The sequence below is a fragment of the Mustela lutreola genome, chromosome 6 (genome assembly GCF_030435805.1).
Source record: "Mustela lutreola isolate mMusLut2 chromosome 6, mMusLut2.pri, whole genome shotgun sequence".
NCBI classification, from domain to species: Eukaryota; Metazoa; Chordata; class Mammalia; order Carnivora; family Mustelidae; genus Mustela; species Mustela lutreola.
The window spans coordinates 45634503-45657526 of record NC_081295.1 but is presented as its reverse complement, the minus strand read 5'-3'; the positions used below and the strand labels follow the sequence as shown (position 1 = coordinate 45657526).

The following is a 23024-nucleotide window of genomic DNA, read 5'->3' as shown; positions in this document are numbered from 1 at the left end:
GATAATGCTGCTATAAATATCGGGGTGTATGTACCCCTTTGAAATAATGTTTTTGCATTGTTTGGGTAAATACCTACTAGTGTGATTACTAGATTTTAGTAGAATCTATATTCAACTTTCCGAGGAACCTCCATACTGTTTTTCTGAGTAACTGCACCAGTCTGCATCCCCACCAGCAGCGGAAGAGGGTTCCCCTTTCTCTATATCCTCACCAACACCTGTTTTGTTTCTTGTGTTGTTGATTTTTGCAATTCTGACAGGTGTGAAGTGGTATTTCATTGTCATTTTTTTTTTTTTTTTTAAAGATTTTATTTATTTATTTGACAGAGAGAGATCACAAGTAGGCAGAGAGGCAGGCAGAGAGAGAGAGAGGAGGAAGCAGGCTCCCTGCTGAGCAGAGAGCCCGACGTGGGACTCGATCCCAGGACTCCGAGATCATGACCCGAGCCGAAGGCAGCGGCTTAACCCACTGAGCCACCCAGGCGCCCTCATTGTCATTTTGATTCGCATTTCCCTGATGAGGAGTGAGCATCTCCTCCTCATGTCGGCCATCTTGTATGTCTTCTTTGGAAAAATGTCTATTCACGTCTTCTGGCCATTTTTAAATTGGATTATTTGTTCTTTGGGTATTGAGTTATAAAAGTTCTTCATATATTTTGGATAATAACCCATTATCAGATATGTCATTTGAAAATATCTTCTGCCATTGCATAGGCTGCCTTTTAGCTTTACTGATTATTTTCTTCCCTGTGCAGAAGGTTTTTATTCTGATGTAGTCCCATAGTTTGTTTTTGCTTTTGTTTCTCTTGCATCAGGCTGCTGACTTATTTCCGCTTAGCATAATACTCTCTAGTTCTATCCAGTGTCTGAGTAATGATTGCCTGTACTACCTTCAAGGATTTTTATGTTTTTAGGTCTCATATTTAGGTCTTTAATACATTTTGATTTTGTTTTTGTAGAGGGTGAAAGAGAATGGTCCAGTTTCATTGTTATGCATGTGGCTGTCCAGTTTTCCCAGCACAGTTTGTTGAAGAGACTGTCTTTTTGCCATTGAATATTCTTTCTTGCTTTGTCAAGGATTAGTTGACCATAGAGCTGAGGATCCATTTCTAGGTTCTCTCTTCTGTTCCAATGATCTATGTGTCTGTTTTTGTGCTGGTACCAGACTGTTTTGATGATGACAGCTTTGTAATAAAGCTTGAAGTCCAGAACTGTGATGCCTCCAGATTGGCATTTCTTTTTCAGGATTGCTTTGCTATTCAGGGTCTTTTGTGGTTCTGTACAAATTTTAGGATTTATTGTTTTAGCTCTGAAAAATGCTGTTGGTATTTTGATAGGAATTGTATTAAACGGGTAGATTGCTTTGGGCAGTAGAGATATTTTAACAATAATTGTTCTTCCAATCCATGAGCATGGAATGTCTTTCTATTTCTTTGAGTCATTTTTTTAATCTCTTTCATTAGTGTTTTGTAGTTTTCAGAATACAGATCTTTTACCACTTTGGTTAGATTTATTCCTAGACCATACTGTTCCTGGCTATCTCTTTACTTTTGGTACAGTTGTAAATGGGATTGTTTTCTTAATTTCTCCTTCTGCTGCTTCATTATTAGTGTATAGAAATGCAACGGATTTCTATATGTTGATTTTGTATCATATGACTTCACTGAATTTATCAGTTCTAATAGTTTTTTGGTAGAATCAGATTTTCTATATAGACTATCATGTCATCTATGAGGAGTGAAATTTTAACTTCTTCCTTGCCAATTAGAATACCCTTAATTTCTTTTTGTTGTCTGATTGCTATGGAGAGGACTTCCAGAACTATGTTGAATAAAAGTGGTGAGAGTGGACACCACTGCTGTGTTCCTGATCATAGAGGAAAGCTCTCACTTTTTCCCCATTTAGGATGATATTAGCTGTGGGCTTTTCCATATATGGCCTTTATTATGATGAGGTGTGTTCTTTCTAAATCTACTTTGTTGAGGGTTTTCATTACGAATGAATGTACTTTGTCAGACGTTTTTTCTGCATCTATTGAAATGATCACATGATTCTTATCCTTTCTTTTATTAATGTGATGAGTCATGTTGATTGATTTGTATAAATTGAATCACTCTTGCAGGCCAAGAATAAATCCTACTTGATTATGTTGCTTTTTTTTTAAATGTATCATTAGATTTGGTCTGCTAAGTATTTTGTTGAAGATTTTTGCATCTATGATCATCAGAAATATTGGCCTATAGTTCTCTTTTTTTGTGGTGTCTTTATCTGGTTTTGGTATCAGGAGAATGCTGACCTCATAGAATGAATTGGAAGTTTTCCTTCCATTTCTATTTTCTGGAATAGTTTGAGAAGAGTGGGTATTAACTCTTCTTTAAGTGTTTGATAGAATTCACGTGTGAAGCCATCTGGCCCTAGACTTTTGTTTGTTGGAAATTTTTTGGCTACTGTTTCAATTTTGCTGGTTATCAGTCTGTTCAAGTTTTCTTTTTCTTTTTCTTTTCCTTTTCTTCCTTTTTCTTCCTGTTTTGGTTTCAATTTACACAAATCAATCAACATGACTCATCACATTAATAAAAGAAAGGAACTTGTCCATTTCTTCTAGGTTGTCCAATTTGTTGGCATATAGTTCTTCATAGTATTCTCATAATTGTTTATATTTTTGTGGTGTTGGTTATTTCTCCTCTCATTTGTAATTTTATTTATTTAAGTTTTTTCTTTTTTTTCTTGCATAGTCTAGTTAGAGGTTTATTAATTTGTTTTTTTTTTTTTTTTTCAAAGAACCAGCTCGTGGTTTCATTGATTTGTTCTATTTGTCTTTTTAGTTTCTATATCATTTATTTCTGCTATAACCTTTATTATTTCCTTCTTTTTGCTGGCTTTCAGCTTCATTTTTTGTTCTTTTTCTAGCTCCTGTAGGTGTAAGCTTCAATTTTTATTTGAGATTTTTCTTGCTTCATAAGGCAGACCTGTTTTGCTATAAACTTCCCTCCTAGAATGGCTTTTGCTGCATCCCAAAGGTTTAGGACCACTGTGTTTCATTTTCATTTATTTCCATATAGTTTTTAAAATTTCTTCTTTTATGTCCTGGTTTGGCCCATTCATTATTTAGTAGCATGTTATTTAACCTCCATGTGTTTGTGGTCTTTCCAGATTTTTTTTCTCGTGGTTGACTTCAAGTTTCATAGTGCTGTGGTCAGAAAAGGTGCATGGTATGACTTCGATCTCCTTTTATTTGTTGAGTCTGGTTTTGTAAACTAATATGTGATCTCTTCTGGAGAATGCTTATTCTTGACCTTCTAATGTCTTCAGGGTGATAATGACTTGGCTAAGTGCTTTCTAGTGCATAATGTCCTTTACTTCTCACAGCTAGGTTGCTGTTACTATTTTACATTTTACAAACAGGGCTTCCCAAAGCTAGGGACATACAGAGAATTCAGTCACTGGAACCAAACTCGGGTTGCGCTGACAAGGACAGACATTTTTTTTTTTTTTTTAAGATTTAATTTATTTATTTGACAGAGAGAGAGAGACAGTGAAAGAGGGAACACAAGCAGGGGGAGTGGTAGACACAGAAGCAGTCTTCCTGCTCAGTGGGGAACCGGACGGGCTTGATGCCAGGACCCTGAGATTATGACTTGAGCCAAAGGCAGAGGCTTAACGACTGAACCACCCAGGCAGCCCAAGGACAGACCTTTTTTATAGACATTTGTATGGAGCTTATTATGTGCCAGGCACACGTATGAGTGTTTCACAATTTTATCTCAACCCCATGAAGCAGGGGAAACAATTATCAGCATTCTCATTACAGATAAGGAGGCTGAAGCACAGAAGGATTAAGTAATTTACCTAAGATTTCACAGCCAGTAAATAGTAGAGCCGGCATTAGAACCTGGGCCCTTAACCACTATCATCTAACCCAACCTAAGGCGACTGGGTCAAGGGAGCCCAGAGTCCCTCCACATGTTGCCCCCTTCTGGTGGCCCCTTAATAGAGGACAGAAACTGACTTTGCAGCATCAAGAGGAAGGTGACCTGGATGATGATGACCTAGACCTGAAGACTAGGCCATATGAGGAACAGTGAGTGAGTGTTTAACCTGCCAGAGAGAGGAGCCTTGGCCGGTTATAAAGCCAGTCCTCAGATATCTGAGGAAGAGGAAGTAAGTATGTTCCAGTGTCAGATCAAGGCAATATTGGGTGATCTTGTGTTAGGACTGGGAGAGGATTCTCCACCGGTGTCTGGAGTGTTGACTTTTATATCTCTGGATGCCCCTTTCAGTGTGTTCATATTCCTCAGTTTTATTAGCTATATGAGTAAAATGAACTTTGAGATAATTGGAAATTACTAGTGCATCCTAAACATTTGTACGTGTGTGGATGTAAATAGAATACTGAATTTAAGTTTTGACTGAGCCACACATTAAAGTTATGTGAAATTCCAGAGGAAAGTGCTAGACCACCAAGTAGAAGCTTTAATGTAGATATTTGAGAATTTTTTCTATAACTCACAAACCCCACTGACCACTTCAGGAATATGAGGATTAAGAGAGGGGGCTGTGTTAAAGAGATTTATTCAGAAAGATCCATTTCCTTCATCCCAAACCTAGTTGAGGGGGTCTTTTGAGAAACCACTAGTTCAACTGTACATGTGTTTCGTGCATTTGGTGCTCATACAATAACCTGGGTCGTAGGATCACCAGCCTTCTCAGAGTTTGTTAGGGCAAAAGATGCCAGAGGATTTCCTGCGGACCAGGTAGGACCATGTGGGAAAGAGGCCTGGCCTGGAGACACTGTAAATTCAGCGAGGTTTCCAGCAGCTAGAGTTTCCAGAAATCCAGAGGCTGAGGTCAGAGTGAGCCAGCAGCTGAAGGAAAATGAGTATCATGAAAACTCCCATAAGTAGAGTGTGTGAAGACAGTTAACACAGTCCTGTCCTCCTTCTTTGATCTTGTTGGGGTGAGAAACTGGCCAGCAGTTGGACATAAAGTAGAGAAAAAGAAAAGAGGTCATGCTCCACCAATCTCTACAGGAGAGCAACGTGCAGAAGGACCTAGCTGCACAGACCAGGACATTTAATGTTATAACCTGGTTGGAGTTTCTTTAATTTCCAGGCTGCACATTAGAATTCTTTTGGGACTTTAAAGTGGTTGCTTGAGCAGCAAAGTCATGGGATTTACCAAAGTGTTCATCTGAGGACAGGGAGGATGTGTCCACCGAATCCATTTAAAGGGCGATGGGAGGGACGCCTGGGTGGCTCAGTTGGTTAAGCAGCTGCCTTTGGCTCAGGTCATGATCCTGGCGTCCTGGGATCGAGTCCCACATCCGGCTCCTTGCTCCACGGGGAGCCTGCTTCTCCCTCTGACTCTGCCTGCCACTCTGTCTGCCTGTGCTCGCTCGCTCTCTCTCTCTCTCTCTCTCTGACTAAATAAATAAAAAAACAAACAAAAAAAAAGGGCGATGGGAGACAAGAATAAAGTGGACATTTGATCAGGTTCCACAGTTGTGCCCTCTCAGAGTATGGATTGTATATGCTTGGGTTGGAATAGTAAAGAGTAATGGTCTGTTTCCTTGAGGTTGCATGGACTTCAGACTTGGAAGTGGGAGCATTTAGGAAAGAAAATGTTTACTTGCCCAGAGTGCAAGGGAGTCAGGCTTCAGAAGATTGGCTCATCAGATAAAAACAATAAATACTTGAAAGAAAATACCTCATAAGATTATCAGAGTTCTCAAGTGTCCATTATTCTATTTTTCATGGTTGAAGGCAACTTTCACACATGGTCTTTTTATTCTCTGAAGTCATGACTTATCTTCAGACATTTCATAGCAAACAATCAGGAAAAAAATAGTTTTTTTCTTGGGGAGTCCAGGCTTATGGGACATGTTCAAGGTTTTATTACTTTGGGGGACCAACTTTCAGACAGGATGTTCGTGTTATTTTTAGCTTATATCAGGGTACAAAGTGATTTTTCTTCTTGACTGGAGAATAAGAGATGCTTAGTCCCATTAGAAAGAGAGGAAAGTATGCATTTTGGCTTCTCCTTCCTTGCGAATGTGATTCTTCTATCTGTTAAGATGTTGCCGAGAGGTGAAATAAAAAAGCAGAAGTTGAGCATCTTTTTATGAAATGCTGAAATTATGGATGTTAAAGTCTGGGTTGAATTGTTGCTTGAGTCTCTGTTATCAAGATCTATGGGATGTTCACCTGACTAGAGAACATTAGCCAATTTCATAACCCTTCAACTGAAAATAATTTATAAGCTTCAAATAATTATTCTCCTCGAAGATGTCTTTGTGTTCCTCACGTCCTCAGTAACAGCAAAAACAACAATTAAAGGCAAAGGTGGGGCAGGGCTGAGGGAGTTGCTTCCTATGGATCAGCTCTACAGTTGCCTAGTTGGTCAAGAAAGAAAACTTGGAGAAAAGTGAGGGTATGTGGGTGTATACAGCACCCATTGTTCTGTAAACCTTTGTGCAGATTTTCCCCCAAATATAATTCTCTTGTGTGGATCAAGAAGAAGAAGAAACAACAGATGAGGATCTGAAGATTTGGAAATTTTATCACATAAATCGATACATATTCCTACCAGTGCTCCCCTAAAATCTCCATTAAATTACCTCAACAGGAGGGGTGCCTGGGTGACTCAGTCATTAAGCATCTGTTTTCAGCTCAGGTCATGATCCCAGGGTCCTGGGGTCCAGCTCTCTGCTGAGCAGGAAGCCTGCTTCTCCTACTCCCCCTGCTTCTGTTCCCTCTCTTGCTATCTCTCTCTCTGTCAAATAAATAAATAAAATCTTTAAAAAAAAAATTACCTCAGCTGGAGAGTATGGTTAACCCATATTTCTGGGAGAATCAGAGGCCAAGGCTGCCAGAAGCAAGTCTATGTTTATCTTGCACATTCATTTGATATTTGCAGTTTACTCTATAATATCTCTGAACTTAATATAAAAAAAAAATCATCTTTCAAGTTCTCTTCCAAACTGATGCTCCAGGAGGATGAGCCAGGTATGTCCCAGGACTTGGGGGGCTGACATCCCCAGCATCTCTAGGCATCCAGAGTGGGGAACCTGCTTTCTGACCCTCCCTCCCTGTGCTAGGCTCCCTCTGGCTCTCTCCTGACTGGCCTCTCCCTGCAGATGAGGAGGCCTGGGGAGCCTGGAGCCTGGCTGGCCTTGCTCTACCAGACTGTGATTTGTTTATCATCAGGGATGGCACTAGGTTGGCAGTGGGTGGGGGAGATGGAGAAAGTAGAAAAGACGCACCGCTGAGTGTCAGAATCCCAGACTGAGGAGAAGACAGTCATTAGAAAATATAGCTTTCCTGTGGCCCTGTCTGGGGGCCTTAAATAAACACGGCTTTAGTCTACATTTCCTTTTCTGTGAAACAGAGATTGAAATACCTGGTCCTTCTCTTTCGGCTTGTGTTGTCAGAAGAATGATTCAGCTCAGGGCTATAAAGAACAGTGTGTGCTGTTTGGAGACAGAGAGCATGAGCAATAAATACAAAGTCGGCTTGTGTGCCAGATCATCCTCAAAGTGATTTACGATATGGCCAGTCTCATTCTGCTTAGCCCTATGATGCCAAGTGTTCCCAAAACTCCACTAATTAAAATGGAGAAGGGGGTTGTTTCCCTACCATGGTTAAGATGCTGATTCACCTGGCTGTGATGTTTTATAATAGCAGCTCTATAAATCAGCATGAGAGTTCAGCAAGAGGCAGAGTCCGATCCTGAGGGAGACTGATTTATACTGTCCTTATTAAAGTGAGAGATGCGGGTAATCCATGTGATGGGATTTGAAGGAAGGGGCACAGACCTCTTGGGCTTGGGCAGGACTGGGGGCGGGGGGAAGTGGTGACTGAGCTCTGTTCTCAGAGGCTGGTGGGAATCCCAGGTAGGGGTAGATGGCAGTCCAGGCTTTCAGGTGGAATAGAGTGGGCAAAGGCTCAGAGGACTGACTGTCTTTGAGCCCTCCTCCACCTGGCTTCTGTGCTATCAGGGGCCTCCCTGTCATGCTGAGCTGTTCACCTGTTGCCTACCTGTGTCATCAGGTTTCTGTGTTGCATCTTAACGTCTGCATGCGTGGATTTGAAGGGGTGACATTCAACAGAAGAGAGTTTAGTTTTGAAGACCAGCCCAGATTCTTTGAGGGCACAGGCTTTGACTTTTCAAAGTTGCCTACAACTTTCATTGTTGATTGAGCTCATTATGTTTAAAATACCCTCATTGGGGGCGCCTGGGTGGCTCAGTGGGTTAAGCAGCTGCCTTCGGCTCAGGTCATGATCTCAGGGTCCTGGGATCGAGTCCCGCATCGGGCTCTCTGCTCAGTAGGGAGCCTGCTTCCTTCTCTCTCTCTCTGCCTGCCTTTCTGCCTACTTGTGATCTCTGTCTGTCAAATACATAAATAAAATCTTTAAAAAAAAAATACCCTCATTGGTCTGAACTGACCCATACTAATTTTACCATGTACAAGACTCGTGCTCTTTCTCCTTGAAGGACATGCTGATGGGAATGTCATATATGTATTTGGTGAAGATGGCGTGTAGTGGGATAGAGTTATGACATTTTGACAATGGTTTTCTTTCTAGAAATATATTTGTTGTTTAGTTGTAGTAGAAGCGGTTGGTATTATGTAAGTCATTTTCAATGGACTTTCTAGGACAGTGTATCTAATTAATGAAAGCTATATTAGTTCACTAGGGCTGTTATAACAAAATACCAAAGGCTGAGTGGCTGAAATGACAGAAATTTATTTGCTTACAGTTCTGGAGACTCAAAGTCCAAGATCAAGGTGTCAGGGGTGGTTTTCTCGGTGAACTAGGAGAAGGATATGTTTTAGACCTTTTCCCTTGGAGGTGGCCATCCTCTTGCTGCTTCCTTCACATGGTTGTCCCTCTGTGCCCAGGTGGTCTTGGTGTCTCTCTGTGTGTCGTTATCACTTCCTCTAAGAACCCCAGTCAGACTGGATTAGGACCCACCCTAATGGCTTCATTTGAACCTACTTTTTTAAAGACCCTGTTTTCAACTAGGGCCACATTCTGAGGTATGGAGGAGTAGGGCTACAACATACAAATTTTAGGGGGACACAGTTCAGCCTGTGACAGCACATATCCATGTTGCACTGTATATACACACACTCATGTACACACACACACACACGATTTTTACAAATAGACACACATCATTGACTTTGTGTTGCAAATGGAAAGCAACTTGATGTTAAGTTACAGAATCATAGCTTCTGTAGAAAAAAGTCTCACCATGTCTCTTTCAGTCCTTTCCTTTGCTTTCAGAACGAATGACTATGTAAGCCGTTTCAGACAGGTATTGCATGAACACACTGGACAGAGCTGGTGTAACGCCCACCCATGAAAACATACCTGCTTGCTGTGACAGTATTGGTCAGACTGCCAGCCTTCCTTTCTCACAGAGGGCTACCTTTCCTGTGAGATTCTTTCTTCCCTTAGAAGGTGCCTCAAATGACCTTTTGTTTCTAGGATGCTAATTGTTAGTAATAGCTATTTTCAAAAATTTTCCTTATTTGGTAAAATAAAAATGTCTGCAGTCCTGTTTCCCAGGTCCATGAGTTCTGGCTGGTCTCCAGTTAATATTTTTCAGAGACTAGAGCTAGTGTTAGGAGAGTACTTCTTTGTGGTTCTCTTCGTGGCTTTATTTAAAAAAAAAAAAAATTATTTATTCATTTGAGAGAGGGAGAGAGAGCCTGGGTGTGAGCTGGGGGAAAAGGCAGAGGCAGAGGGAGAGAATCAGAACAGAGGCCTCACTGAGTGTGGAGCCCATGAGGGGGCTTGAACTCACATTCCTGAGATTAGGACCTGAGCCAAAATCAAGAGCCAGCTGCTTAACCGAGGGAGCCACCCAGGCACCCTCTCTTTGTGACTTTAAATGCGAAAAATGCTCTGGAAGCTCTGGAGTGGTAACTTCTATTGGCCTTCTGCTGAAATGAGGTTGGCTAATGACAGAACAGCAGGAGGTGAAGGGGGGGGGGGCGGTGGGAAGCAGTCAGTGCTTTTCCGGGACTGGTGGAGGGAAGCACCGGTTTTCTTGCAGCTGCCCAGGGCTGTCTCAGGCAGGGAGAAGGAGGAATCCCCACAGCCCAGACAGAATGTTCCTTTTACATGGAAAGGAGTCTCACTGCAGGGTCTCTTGAGAAGAGCAGAGCTGAATACAACTTGAAGGTCAGCCAGTGCCCGCATGTCCCCAAGGGAGGGTCTTTAGTTCTTTCTGGGGAGCTCTCACTTACACTTCCCTCAAGTACCTTGGATGGGAAGTGCTGATTTCTTATTATTTTCTTATTAAGAAAGGTTTTAGAACTTTTAAAAATTTTGGTAAAATGTATATGACGTAACACTCACGTTGTTGTGCAACCATCACCATAATCTGTGCCCAGAACATTTTCATCGTCCCAAGCTGAAAGTCTTTGTCCCCTCAACCGAGAACTTGCCATTCCCTGCTTCTCCCAGCCCTTGGCAGCCACCATTCTACCTTTTGTCTCTGTGGATGCGAAGACTCAAGGCGCCTCACAACAGGGCAGTCGTGCAGTATCTGTTCTTGTGCGTCTTGCTTATTTCCCGCAGTGCCGTGGTTTGTAGTTCATCCATGTCATAGCCCGTGTTGGAATTTCTTTTTCAGGCTGAATACTATTCAACTCTGTGTACATACTGTATTTTGTTTATCCATTCACCTGCCACTCTGTATTTGGATGGCTTCCAGCTTCCAGCTGGCGGGAGTAACATTGCCATGGACCTCGGTGTACCGATACCTGCTGGAGTCTTGGCTTTCGATTCTTTGGGGGAATATTCCCAGAGGTGGAATTGCTGGATTGTGAGGTTTTCCATGTTGAAACTTGTGGCGGGCGGGGGTGGGGGGGAAGCTGCTCTACTGCCGTTGGTAGCTGCTGCACCACTTTACATACCCACCAGCGACACACGAGGGTGCCAGTTTCTCTACATCCTTGCTAACACTTATTTTCGGGTTTTGTTTTTGTTTTTGCTTTTTTTTTTTTTTTTTTTACATAACAGCCATCCTAGGTGTGAAGCGATATCCCATGGTGAAGCCCTGCATTTGGATAGTTGGTTTTTTGACTCGAATCCAGTACTTTTAAACATACTTCTTCTGAAGGCTCTGGAATAGAGCAAAGATAAATAGACAGTATCGGGGACCCAGCAAACCTTACGGTGATAGAGTGGTCAACTTGGGATTCCACAGCTATGCTCAATAGGCCTAGAATTTCTTGATGTCCAGACCCAGGAAAGCAAGGTGTAGAAAGAGGTGGGAGTTAATGCCTTTCTGGGGTGGAGACCCCAACCTGCCACGGGAGTGGCCTCACTTTGCGGCTGCCATAGGGCATCTGTGTTGGGATATAGGACAAACATCATGGCATCCTGTAGTGGGGTAGAGGAGTAGAGCCCTGTTTTATTACATGACATAACTCCTTTGCCCTAATTCCACAGTCATCAATTAATCTTTGGATCTTAAGGTTTGCTTCCCAGATCACGGGACGCATGTGCTCTGCTCTGGTCTCCTTGGCCATTTATCTCTTATTGTAATTCACCAAATTGATGCTGTGGTTGAAAATCATTCTCCTACACTTGGTCAGGGTGACCCAGTTCATTGCCTTTCTTGCCCTTGGAGTACCGTGAAAACCCAACTTCCTAAATCTTCAGAGCTGGGACTGAGGTGTGGTTGCCCGGGGCAGCGTGCCTGCCTTCCCTATGCCTGCCTCTTAGCCATGTCTCAGCTCTCTTTTTGGAAAATCTTTTTCAGATGGAGGCTTCCCAGCTTCTTCCTGGGGTGTTTTTTCCCCTCTGTGTGGGTGTGATGTTCTTCTCCCTGCCCGACTGAGGTTTCTATCAGAATGGGAGAACTCTGTTCTCAAGATCAGGGTGGGGTAACAGAAGGAAAGAAGAGAATTCTGTGGCTTCTCCACAGAATAAGAAACTAAATCAGCAAGTATTTATTGCATTTCTGCTATGAGCCAAGCCTCATGTGGGTTGCTGGAAATATAGCGGTGAGCAAAGCAGAAGGAGGCCATGCTGTGTTGGTGCTTACGGAAAGGACCAGAGAAGGACTCAGAAGGAAGAGACAGCCCCAAAGGATGGGTCTGTGCAGTCCTAGCATTGCCTGTACTATGATGTGATGCAAGGATCTGTTACCATCTCCAAAGACATCTCCGAAGGGCTCCGGGATAGTCATTATGTCCCAGCATCGAGTAGTTCATGCAGTAAGCATTTGCTGGACTGAACAGAGTCAGGAAATGCTAACTTTAAGAATTACTTTCTAGTCTTTTGACTACTCTGTGGCTGCCCAGGGCATAAGTGGAGGATGTAGATTTGGGAGTCCAGACAACTGTCCTCTTTGAAGCACCAGCTGCTGGGAGAAGGATACCCACTTGCCAATTAAGCATCTCTCCATTTCACATGTTAACTGAATATTTATCTGTACAGACTATTAAGTCCCGTTTCTGGCTTCGGAAGTTGTTCTTTTCTTGGCATTGATTCTGATTTTAAGACCAGTGTAGTCTTCAGGCTTGGCAACACTTGTGGTTCTGTTTTGCTTCTGGAAACAAGTTGCTGCTGTGCGGCAGGGATGTGGGGATAGAGAGGAAGAAGATGCATCTGAAATTTCTCTGCCAGCTGTCACTTGCCACATTTTTGAGATCTGCTGGGTAACTGCATACTTTCTAGGAAGTACCCAGGAAGAGCGTAAAACTTGATAGCGTAGAGAAATGAGGGAGTCTGTCCGTTTGAGAGGGGAAGAGGCGTGTGTGTGTGTGTGTGTGTGTGTGTGTGTGTGTTTGTGTGTGTAAGTGATCTCTCTAGGCTGAACTGAGAGGCCAGAGATGCAGACTTCAAAAGTAAGATTCATGCTTAAGTCACAAGATAGTAGTTAGGAGGAAAAGACTTCCAAGTCCCAGAAGCAAGACCTCTTCAATTGGAAGAGATAAAAATCCACACTCCAGGGGCGCCTGCGTGGCTCAGTGGGTTGAGCCACTGCCTTCGGCTCGGGTCATGATCTCGGGGTCCTGAGATCGAGTCCCATATCGGGCTCTCTGCTCAGCAGGGAGCCTGCTTCCTCCTCTCTCTCTGCCTGCCTCTCTGCCTACTTGTGATCCCTCTGTCAAATAAATAAATAAAATCTTTAAAAAAAAAAAAAAAATCCACACTCCGTGAAAGAAATTGCTGACTTCAAATGGGTTCACAGAAAAGGAATCTGCAAACATGAGACTTAATATAACAAGTACAAGAAGACAGTGATTCACACAGAATATATAAAAAGGAAAAGTACACTGGAGGGGAAATGTCTGCATTTTTTTAAGCACTGCCCTGGGAGGAGACCGCAGGGGCTCTGATTTTAGAAGATAGAGTGTAATTCCTTGCTGGGATGTTGCCTTATGGAAATGCTTCAGGAATACCCAGGGGCTCTGGTCTGTCATGACCTGACTGATAGCTTGCAGACTTTCCTCTGATCTCTGGGTGGCCCTACCCCACTGAGATGTGGGTAGGCTGAGTGCGTCATTATTCTTCACCTGGGGGGCCTGGTCACAACTCTGTGCAATGAGGGAACTAAGCTTCTAAAGCTGCAATTCAGAACTTCTCATCTTGGGCTCCTTGGCCGCTAGAATGTCGCCTAGCCAGGCTTTACGTTTGGTTTCTCAAATGCCTTTGCTTGGAGAGAGAAAGGGTGATGGGTTACAAGAGTGATTTCTCTTGGGGGCGTCTGGGTGGCTCAGAGGGTTAAAGCCTCTGCCTTCGGCTGGGGTCCTGATCTCAGGGTCCTGGGATTGAGCTTCGGGCTCTCTGCTCAGCGGGGAGCCTGCTTCCCTTCCTCTCTCTCTGCCTGCCTCTCTGCCTACTTGTGATCTCTGTCTGTCAAATAAATAAATAAAATCTTTTAAAAAAAGAAAAAGAGTGATTTCTCTGGGTTTTTCTGGGGACAGTTGTTCTTAGGAATAGGAGAAAGAAAGAGATAAGTACATGTAACTGATGAGAACCTTATGGCCCAGTCCAGAACAGAGATTGGTGTGCTGGCTAGTATGCCCACAACTGGAATTTGGGGACTAAGGGGTATGAAGATAGTGTGTGATGCGGAATTTTGATCTCAAAACTGAATGGGTCATTCAGTCTTCCTCTGTACCGACAGGTTACTATGGGGCTTTAGATCAGTGACCTTGGCCCCCAGCTTCTCGGAATGCTTTTCTGGCTGGGTTGTCAGCTGTGTGTATGCATGTGTGTGCGTGTATTCATTTTTTAGGGTTTATAGATATCTTTAAGGCTCTCTCCTTAATGTTCTAGTCCGAACATTGACCGAATTGGTGGTCACTGGGAAAGCATATTTGCTGATGTTTACACCTTAGTATGGAAATCGAGGTCCAACTTCAAGGAAATAACACCCTGGGCACGTGTACGCATCATGGCCCTCAAAAAATGGCCACGAAGAGCCTTTATTCACTCCAGAGAAGGGTCCGTGACCACATGCGTCTTCCCAGTTTGAAGGAGGTAGAGAGAATGGCTTGACGCGTCTGTAGGAAGAACAGAGTGTGCCCAGGAGTGGTGTGGGAAGCTGGGTAGGAGGAAGAAAGATCGGGTGATTGGAAGGAATGAGTGTTGGGAATGTATCCGGGAGAAGCGGGACATTTACACAGCCTTAAGACATGTCTGGGGCTGCTAACCCTGCGTTCTCACTGTGGGTTTGAGGTCTTCTTCCCTTCTCCAATCCTAGACATTGGCCTCAACTGCCACATGCGTACCTGAAGAAGGTACACTTCCTTTCCTCGTGTGGTTTTTGAGGTTCAGTTGTGCTTTTTCATTATTGTGGCTGTTGGGAAGAGTGCTCTCAGCGGTTCCAAAGAGCAGTTAGCTCCGGGAAGCTTGCTTATGATGCATTTCCCCTGGAAGAGGTAGTTTTTCATGATGCTGATATTACGATGAAATCTGACATTGAGGAGATTTGGGGAGGGATGCTGAGGAGTGGCAGAAGCACAGAAGGCAGCCGCTTGGCTGAGCGTTGCATTTCCTGTTTGCTGTGTTCAAGAGAGAGCAGCTGTCTGCTCTCAGCCCCCCAGTGAGTAAGCCCTGTGGTGCCAGACTGCCTCCTCCACAACAGGGCGTTATACCCCGACATGGGTCCCTCACTGTCGTGCAAATACCAGACTCTGGGGGCTGTTGCCCAGATGTGCTGGCATTTCCCACCACAGTGAAACAGTGCCAGCTTCTGTCTGCAAAGCTAAGACAAGCAACTTGAGCCTTCATACAAGAGGCATAATACAAAATCCGGCCAGACAACAGCCTTCTGTTTATTTCCTGTCCTGGTGTATGCGGTGGCCCAAGCTAATCTGTTTGAGACTTGGATGAGAAACATTGCCTCATGGGCTTTTTCAAGCTAGAGGAGAGACGGGAGCGAGAGGGGAGGCCAGAGATGCTGGTTCCCCCAATCTATCTTTGGGATTCGTGAACCTAGATGAAATAGAGAAAATAACCCCCCCGAGCTTACCCCCTGTTTTCTAAAGGCAGCCAAAATGATGGCCGCTCAGGCAGAGGTTGTCTAACATTTCATTCAGCTTCCTTGGAGAACCTCTGCTAGTCTGGCTCTGTTCTTCACTCCCTCTCGTGTCCAGGCATCTGCCAGCACTTTACTCCTCTCTTATTAAAGGACCGACTTTCCACTTTTAAGATCTCTGCACATGTGACTTGCATGACCCTTTGCTCTCTAGCTGTTGCTAGATAGTACATGTAGATGAATAGGAATGGTGTAAGGGAGAATAAAAGAAATAATGGGTGAGGGGCCGAGGCTTCTTTCCTTCCTTCCTTCCTCCTTCCTTCCTTTTCTTCCTTTCTTTCTTCCTTTCTTTCTTTCTTTCTTTTTTTTCTTTTAAGATTTTATTTACTTATTTGTCAGAGAGAGCACACAAGCAGGGGAGCAGCAGGCAGAGGGAGAAACAGTCTCCTTGCTGAGCAGGGAACCCGATGTGGGGCTCGTTCCCAAGACCCTGGAATAATGACCTGAGCCAAAGGCAGACACTTAACAACGGAGTCCCCCAGGCTCCCCAGGGGTTGAGATTTCTTGATCTCTGATGTTTTGTATAGACATCGTCTGTTTACTAGTTCCTGGCCAGCCTTATGAGGGTGGCCGTGATGCTTCTTTTGACCTAAGAGAGTCGCAGGGAGACGTGCTGGGCTGGGCAGATGGGCCTGGGCAGCCACAGGTGGCGATGACCGTTAGGTACAGATGTGAACAACTGACACAGAGATCGGAAAAGACTCCCATCTTTATTTCCTTCGGTATTTTATGTCCCTTTTGCCATTTTTCTGTTACCTCTTTCGATACCAGAGGAAGTCTAGTGCCTCCCTCTGCTCTGTTTATTGCATTGGCTGTAATACCTGATTTCCAATAAAAATGAGATGATCAAACCAGACTTACTATTTTCTTTAAAAACAGGAGAGATTATTACCATATTTTTGACTTGATGGAACAGCGCGAGTTTTGTGATGTACATATTTCTCACTAAAACTTTTAAAGCATCTAAATAAATGCCCCAGGAGTTTTTTTTTCCCCCCACAGGTATATTCATTGTCACATAGATCTCAATGACCCCACATGGTGAATTTGATAGGAACCGGCTGACAGGGGAGTTGGTGATGCTTGAAGAAGAGGCCTTGGCTTTTCTATCCCAGACTAGCATGTCTTACCTTAGAGTAATAGTGCTGGTTGCTATGTGTTGGTCTTAACTGGGTCCTGGCTACCCATACTTCATGTAATAGCACATTTAATCTTTACGGCAACTCATGAAATAGGTACTGTTATCCTCTTCATTTTCCTGATAGGAAAATTGAAGCTTAGATCTTTTTTCCCCCCCGCCATTGCCCTAAAGGAGGGCTGGCAAACTTTTTCTATAAAATACCAGAAAGTAAATATTTTAGGCTTTTGGGCCATAATACCTCTTTTGCTACTATTCAACTCTGCACTTGTAATGCTAGAGAAGCCATAAAAAAATACAAAAACAAAGGTGGCTGTGTTCCAATAAAACTTTACTTATGGGGGCGCCTGGGTGTCTCAGCTGGTTGAATGTCTGCCTTCGGGCTCAGGCCATGATCCCCGGGTCCTGGAATCGAGCCCAGAACTGCTCGGTGGGGAGCCTGCTTCTCCTTCCTTTCCCTGCTCATGCTCTCTCTTGCTATCTCTGTCGCTATTTCTACCTTTCTTTCAAACAAATTAGAAAAAATAAAATAAAACCTTTATTTATGGACTCCAATATTTGAATTTCATATAATTTTCTTATGTCACAAAATATTTAAAAATTATTTTCCAGGAATGCCTGGATGGCTCTGACAGTTAAGCAACCAACTCTTGATTTCAGCTCAGGTCATGATCTCAGGGTTGGGAGATTGAGTCCCACGTCAGACTCTGTACTGTTTGTGGTGCCTGCTTAGGGTTCTCCCTCTCTCTCTCTGTACCTCCCATCCACTCCTCTCCACACTCTCTCTCTCTCAAAAAGAAATTGTTTTCCAACCATGAAAAAATATAGAAACATTCTTCACTTGGAGGCTGTATAAAAACAGGTGGTGGGCCAGATTTGCCAGCTCTGATATAGATAAGAGTAAGTCGAAAAGAAGAACGGGTTAGGATGGGCTGGTAGGAGGCATACTCTTGCCAAAGGGAAGAGCATGTGTGCAGGGAACACAGAGCATGAAGTCTCCGAGGAACTGCTGGAAATGCAAGCACAGTTTGGTAGGATACAAGGTGGGATAAAAGGAGACAGCAAGACCCAAGTCGTGACCTTGTGGGACATTTCAAAGATTTTGGGCTTTATCTCTAGAGCAGTGGGAAGACATTAAAAATATTAAGCAAAGGAATGACAGGGGAAATTAAGACAAAACAAAACAAACAAACAAACAAACAAAAACATTGGCTGATAGGTGAAGAGTGGATTACAACTGGTCAGTGAGAGTAGAAGCAGAAAAACCAGTTAAGCAGCTCAAGAAGGGGGCCAGGTGGGCAGTGATGGTGTCTACTAAGGACTGTAGCCAGAACCATTTCCTGGCACCATATTGAATGGAGGTAGAGCAATATGAAGACCCTGGTCTTCCGGTTTCAGATCTAGTGCGTTGCTTGCATGGTGTGAAATTCTTAGCCTTTTCAAATGGACATTGTGTTTATCTGAATCTACCATTTATCTCTGAACCCTATAGCTGAAGAGCTACTCTTTGCTCACACACAATTCTTTCCTTCTGGAGGAAGTGCTCATAAATGAGGATCGTGTTTCTTAGGTTTGAGTTATTAATTTTCATTTCCTGAGGAAATTTATTTCATCGAGGGAAATAATCTCTTGTTCAAATAATAAAAAGACCAAAGATAATACTGTGGTCCTGGTTTTATGTTACTTTTGTGTTGGTGTTAGAAAGGTCACTGAATACTTCCTTGAAGGTCAGCTTTTCTTAAAATTTGTGTAGCTTTCTTTTCCAAATGAGAAATGATACATTCTTCTCTACCTTTGAAGGAATGATTTGTCTGCCTGGGCACTCACAGTAACACTCCAGTTTTTTTTCTTTTCTTTTCTTTTCTTTTTTAGGATTTTATTTATTTATTTGACAGAGAGAGAGACAACATTGAGAGAGGGAACACAAGCAGGGGAAGTGGGAGAGGGAGAAGCAGGCTTCCCACTGAGCAGGGAGCCTGATGTGGGGCTCAATCCCAGGACTCTGGGATCATGACCTGAGCCGAAGGCAGATGCTTACCAACTGAGCCACCCAGGCACCCCAACACTCCAGTTCTGATATTAGCCTATATCTCTGGATCAGAGCACACTATCCTTTGAACAATATGACACCGAAGGGCTAGAGTCTGTTTCTGTGGGGTCCAGGATTGGGGATTACGGAAGAAAAGAAAGAAAGGGAAAGATGAGACTCACAGAGGGGTGATGGTGATTTTGCCTCAACTTCTCTAGGGGTTGTGCCCTAGAGGCAGCAGTAGGTGATACTGACCCAAGGTGGGTGGAAGAAGGGGAACTTCAGAAAACTCTTAGGGGTGAGACACAGTGGTTATGACTTCTCAGTGAATCTTGGTGTTAGCTGATCTGCCATTCAAAATTTTCCCTATAGTACTGCTATTTGTTACTTTGTATTCTTTCTCAAATATAAAGCAAGATCTGTAGGGTCTGTGTTTGTATATCAAGTGTCGTCTTCCATCCCATAATGTGAAGTGTCTTGCACACAGTTGATGCCCAATATTGAATATTGGATCTGTTACTTTGTCACCTTTGGTCTACGTGCTACACAGTGAAACCACTTGTCTCAAAGAAGTCAGAATTTTAAAATCTAAAATCATCACCACGGAGACTCTTGGGTCATCCTCAGAATAGGTCCAATTTTAGGGATAAGCAGTAGCCAAGATTTGGGCTTCCACGGAGGATGTTCTCCCATTATGGGACTTCTGTTGACCACTTCTCTTTTGGCCACCCCATTTCATTAGCCTTTGGATGCTTGTCTTTGTTTTTGCACAGCAGATGCTCCATACATGTATGCAGAGAAAATTCATCTCTGGTACTGATTTTATTTATTCTCTGTAGCCTCTGCATATTCATGCAGGTATAAGTGGTGGGGCTGAAGTTGCAAGCTCAGAGACTTTGATACATTCTCTCCCTTCTCCCTTTCCTTCATTTATCAGTTATTGAAAGTTGGTTCTGTGCCAGGCATTGGGTTAAGTGCTGGGGGATGGCAACAAAAAAGACATGGTGTATGACTTCAAAAACATTTCAGTCTAGCGGAGAGGTAAAAGGAAACAATGGCCACTTGGTGTGAAGTAGAGGCAGCCATTGTGGACCTCTCTCCGCCCTAGTGGATGGGACCTCCCTGGTGCATTTGCCTTCTGAACTTCTGAATGTGGTCAAAAGCAGGTAGCGGATCTGGGGGGTTGAGGATGAATTAACAGGTTCTACACTTCCTTTTCTCTATTTGTGCAGGGAAGAGATGTCTGGCCAGAGATTAATTTCTAACAGAACATCCCAGCAATCTGCACCTAATTCTGATTACACCTGGGAATATGAATATTATGAGATTGGACCAGTTTCTTTTGAAGGACTGAAGGCTCATAAATGTAAGTCTTATACAATTCCCCATTGTAAACGTAATGTATTTGTCTTAACCTGTGAAATCCCCTCATGATTAATTTTCCTGAAGATTCTATCTTTTTACACAACTCTATTCTGTATCCCACAAGTCCCAGAAAACACCCCCTTCTTCACATAGGCTGATTGCTCAGCGATAGCATTGCATGAGTGACAAAGAACTTGAAAGATTCCCTTAGTGGGGAACCCTGAATCAATGTCATTTTCAAATTGAGATTCTTTTTAAGGTAGTAATGATTCCAGCTCTCCCAAACTGTGTGAACATTTGGACCATCAAAAATATGTACAAAAGTAAAGTCTGAAACTATTATTTAAAGAACCTTCTTTTATAAAACATGGTCAACAGCATTCTTTCAGCCCTGCTGGGTTTCTTGGGGCTGTAGAAAGCAGTGCATGTGCATTCATAATGATGGACTGAAATAGCCTGCGGCCATTCCTAATTTGGCGTGATAGGCATAAATTGTGCATTGTGTTATTGGAGTGACTAATAATCCAGCACAAAGCAAGGAAATACAATTCTGTGGAAGGTTACTGTCCAGCTCCAGTCATACCTGCACGCTGCTGGTCAGCACAAAGCGTCTGTTTTCCAGGAACTACTGCCCACTCGCAGGTTCTGTCATGGTTACCCCATAAATATTCCAGAGATGTTTGGCTGTTTCAGAATGAATCCATAGCACGATAAAAATTTAGGTTTTTAACCGGTTCAGTTAATGGAACACATTAGGAACTCTAAGGAAGATTGGAAATGGAGACGCAAATATGGCAACAGAATTGCCTTTCTTCTTTTAGTATTTTCTGGGTGCTGCCAGTCTGAGCTGTCTTGGTGTTCGTGATCCTTTACATTCATCTGCTGCTCCCTTGCGAGGAAGGCTTTCTAATTTTTTTCCAGCTTTTTTGAGGTGTAATTAACAATATTGTAATATATCTAAAGAGTACAAAGTCATTATTTGATAAATACATACATTGTGAATGGATTCCCTCCATCAAGTTAATTGAAACACTCATCACCTCAGATATTTCCCTTTATTTTTTGGTGAGAACATTTCAGTTCTGCTCTGTTGCAAATTTCAGTTATACCCTACACATTGTCAAAGATACTGACCGTGTTATATGTTACATCCTCAGACCTTATTCCTCTTATAACTGAAAGTTTGTATCCTTTTACCAACCTCTCCCTGTTTCCCCCACCCTCAGCCCCCTGAGAACCCCTTTTCTACTCTTTGTTTCTATGAGTTTGAATTTTTGGGGGGATCCCCATATATGTGATACCATGCAGTATTTGTCTTCTCCATTTGGCTTATTTCACATAGCATAATGCCCCCCAGGTTCATCCATGTTATCATAAATGACAAGATTTCCTTCGTCTTCAAGGCTGACTAATATTCGTGTGTGTGTGTGCATCAATATAAGCGATGGACACTTAGGTTGTTTCCATACCTCAGCTATTGTGAATAATAGTACAGTAAATGTGGGAGTATAGATACCTCTTCAAGATAATGGTTTTGTTTCCTTTGAATATAGATCCATAAATGAGAATGCTAGATCATAGGTAGTTCTGTTTCTACTTTTTTGAGGAAACTCCATACTATTTATCATAGTGGCTGTACCAGTTTACATTTCCACCAACAGTGTCCCATGGTTTCCTTTTCTCCACATCCTCACCAACACTGTTTATCTCTTGTCTTTTTTGATATTAGACATCCAAATAGGCATGAAGTGGAAGCTCATTGAGGTTTTGATTTGTATTTCCCTGTTGATTAGTGATGCTGAGTACCTCTTCATGTGCCTGTGGCCATTTGGATATCTTTGGAAAATATCTATTCTAGTCCTTTGCCACTTTTTAATTGGGTTGCTTTTTGGTATTGAATTGTATGGGTTCTTTCTATTTTTAGATATTAACCCCTTATCAGATATGTGCTTTGCAAATATTTATTACCATTCCATAGGTTCCATTTTCCTTTTGTTGGTGCTTTCCTTTGCTGTGCAGTAACTTTTTGGTCTGATGTAGTCCCACTTATTTATTTTCTTTCCATTGCCTTTGCTTTTGGTATCAAATACAAAAAAATCATTGTGAAGACCGATGTCAAGGAGCTTGCCCCGTATGTTTATGACCATTATTTTGAGCTCTCTATCAGGGAAATTACTTATTTCTATTTCATTAAGATCTGTTTTTGGAGATTTATCTTGTTCCTAAGCTTGAAACGTATTTCTCTATTTCTTCAATTTTCTTGACTCTCTGTGCTAGTTTCTGTGCATTGAAGAAAACAGCTACCACTCCGAGTTTTGAGTGGTCTTGTGTAGGAGATCAACCTTGTCAATCAGCCTACCCTGGGCTCCTAGTTGCCTCTTGAAGTTTTATGATTGCCAAAACCAATTTCTTTGTTTTTAGTGGCTCCTAGTAGTTGAGGGTGTGTCAAGACCTGCCTTTGTCCCCAAGGGAAAGATTGTGGTCAGCACCTACCCAGATGAAGACTGATTAGAAGCCCATAGGATAGGCAGCAGCTGGAAAAGTATGTAATTAAATCCCTCCCCGGGAGAAACTAGGAGATAGAAGTTTTAAAGCAAGGGCACAGGGGTCCAAGAGCACCTGGCTCTGGGGGTCCTAAACAGACCAGGTTTGGCCACTTACAGCTGACAAAATCCATAGGCAGAGAGACGAGTCCTGGAGGAACAAGAAAGGAATTTATTTCAGTAAGGCCAACACTGGAAAGACAGCAGACTAGTGTCTCAGACTCTCTTCAAAGTGCCAAAGATACTTCCAGGTTTATATAAAGAAAATGTTGGACAAAGGTGGGCAGGAAAGGTCAGGTTGGTCATTGTCTTGGAGTCAGTCAAGGGCAGGGTCTTGCTAGCTCAGGGCAGTCATTATGGGTAGTTTCCATTCCCA

At 42.9% G+C, this 23024-nt stretch overlaps 1 protein-coding gene across 4 annotated transcripts in view; it reads left to right on the top strand.

The window, feature by feature from the left end:
* Nucleotides 1-23024, top strand: part of MRAP2 (melanocortin 2 receptor accessory protein 2) — a 54017-nt gene that overhangs the window by 2814 nt on the left and 28179 nt on the right. For 3 of the 4 annotated variants that reach the window (XM_059177161.1, XM_059177162.1, XM_059177163.1), the window contains exon 2: nucleotides 19973-20106. In XM_059177161.1, the coding sequence (XP_059033144.1) occupies nucleotides 19973-20106 (134 nt within the window). Of the gene's footprint in view, nucleotides 1-19972; nucleotides 20107-23024 lie in introns of those variants that run through there. The other variant, XM_059177164.1, reaches the window with a different exon arrangement.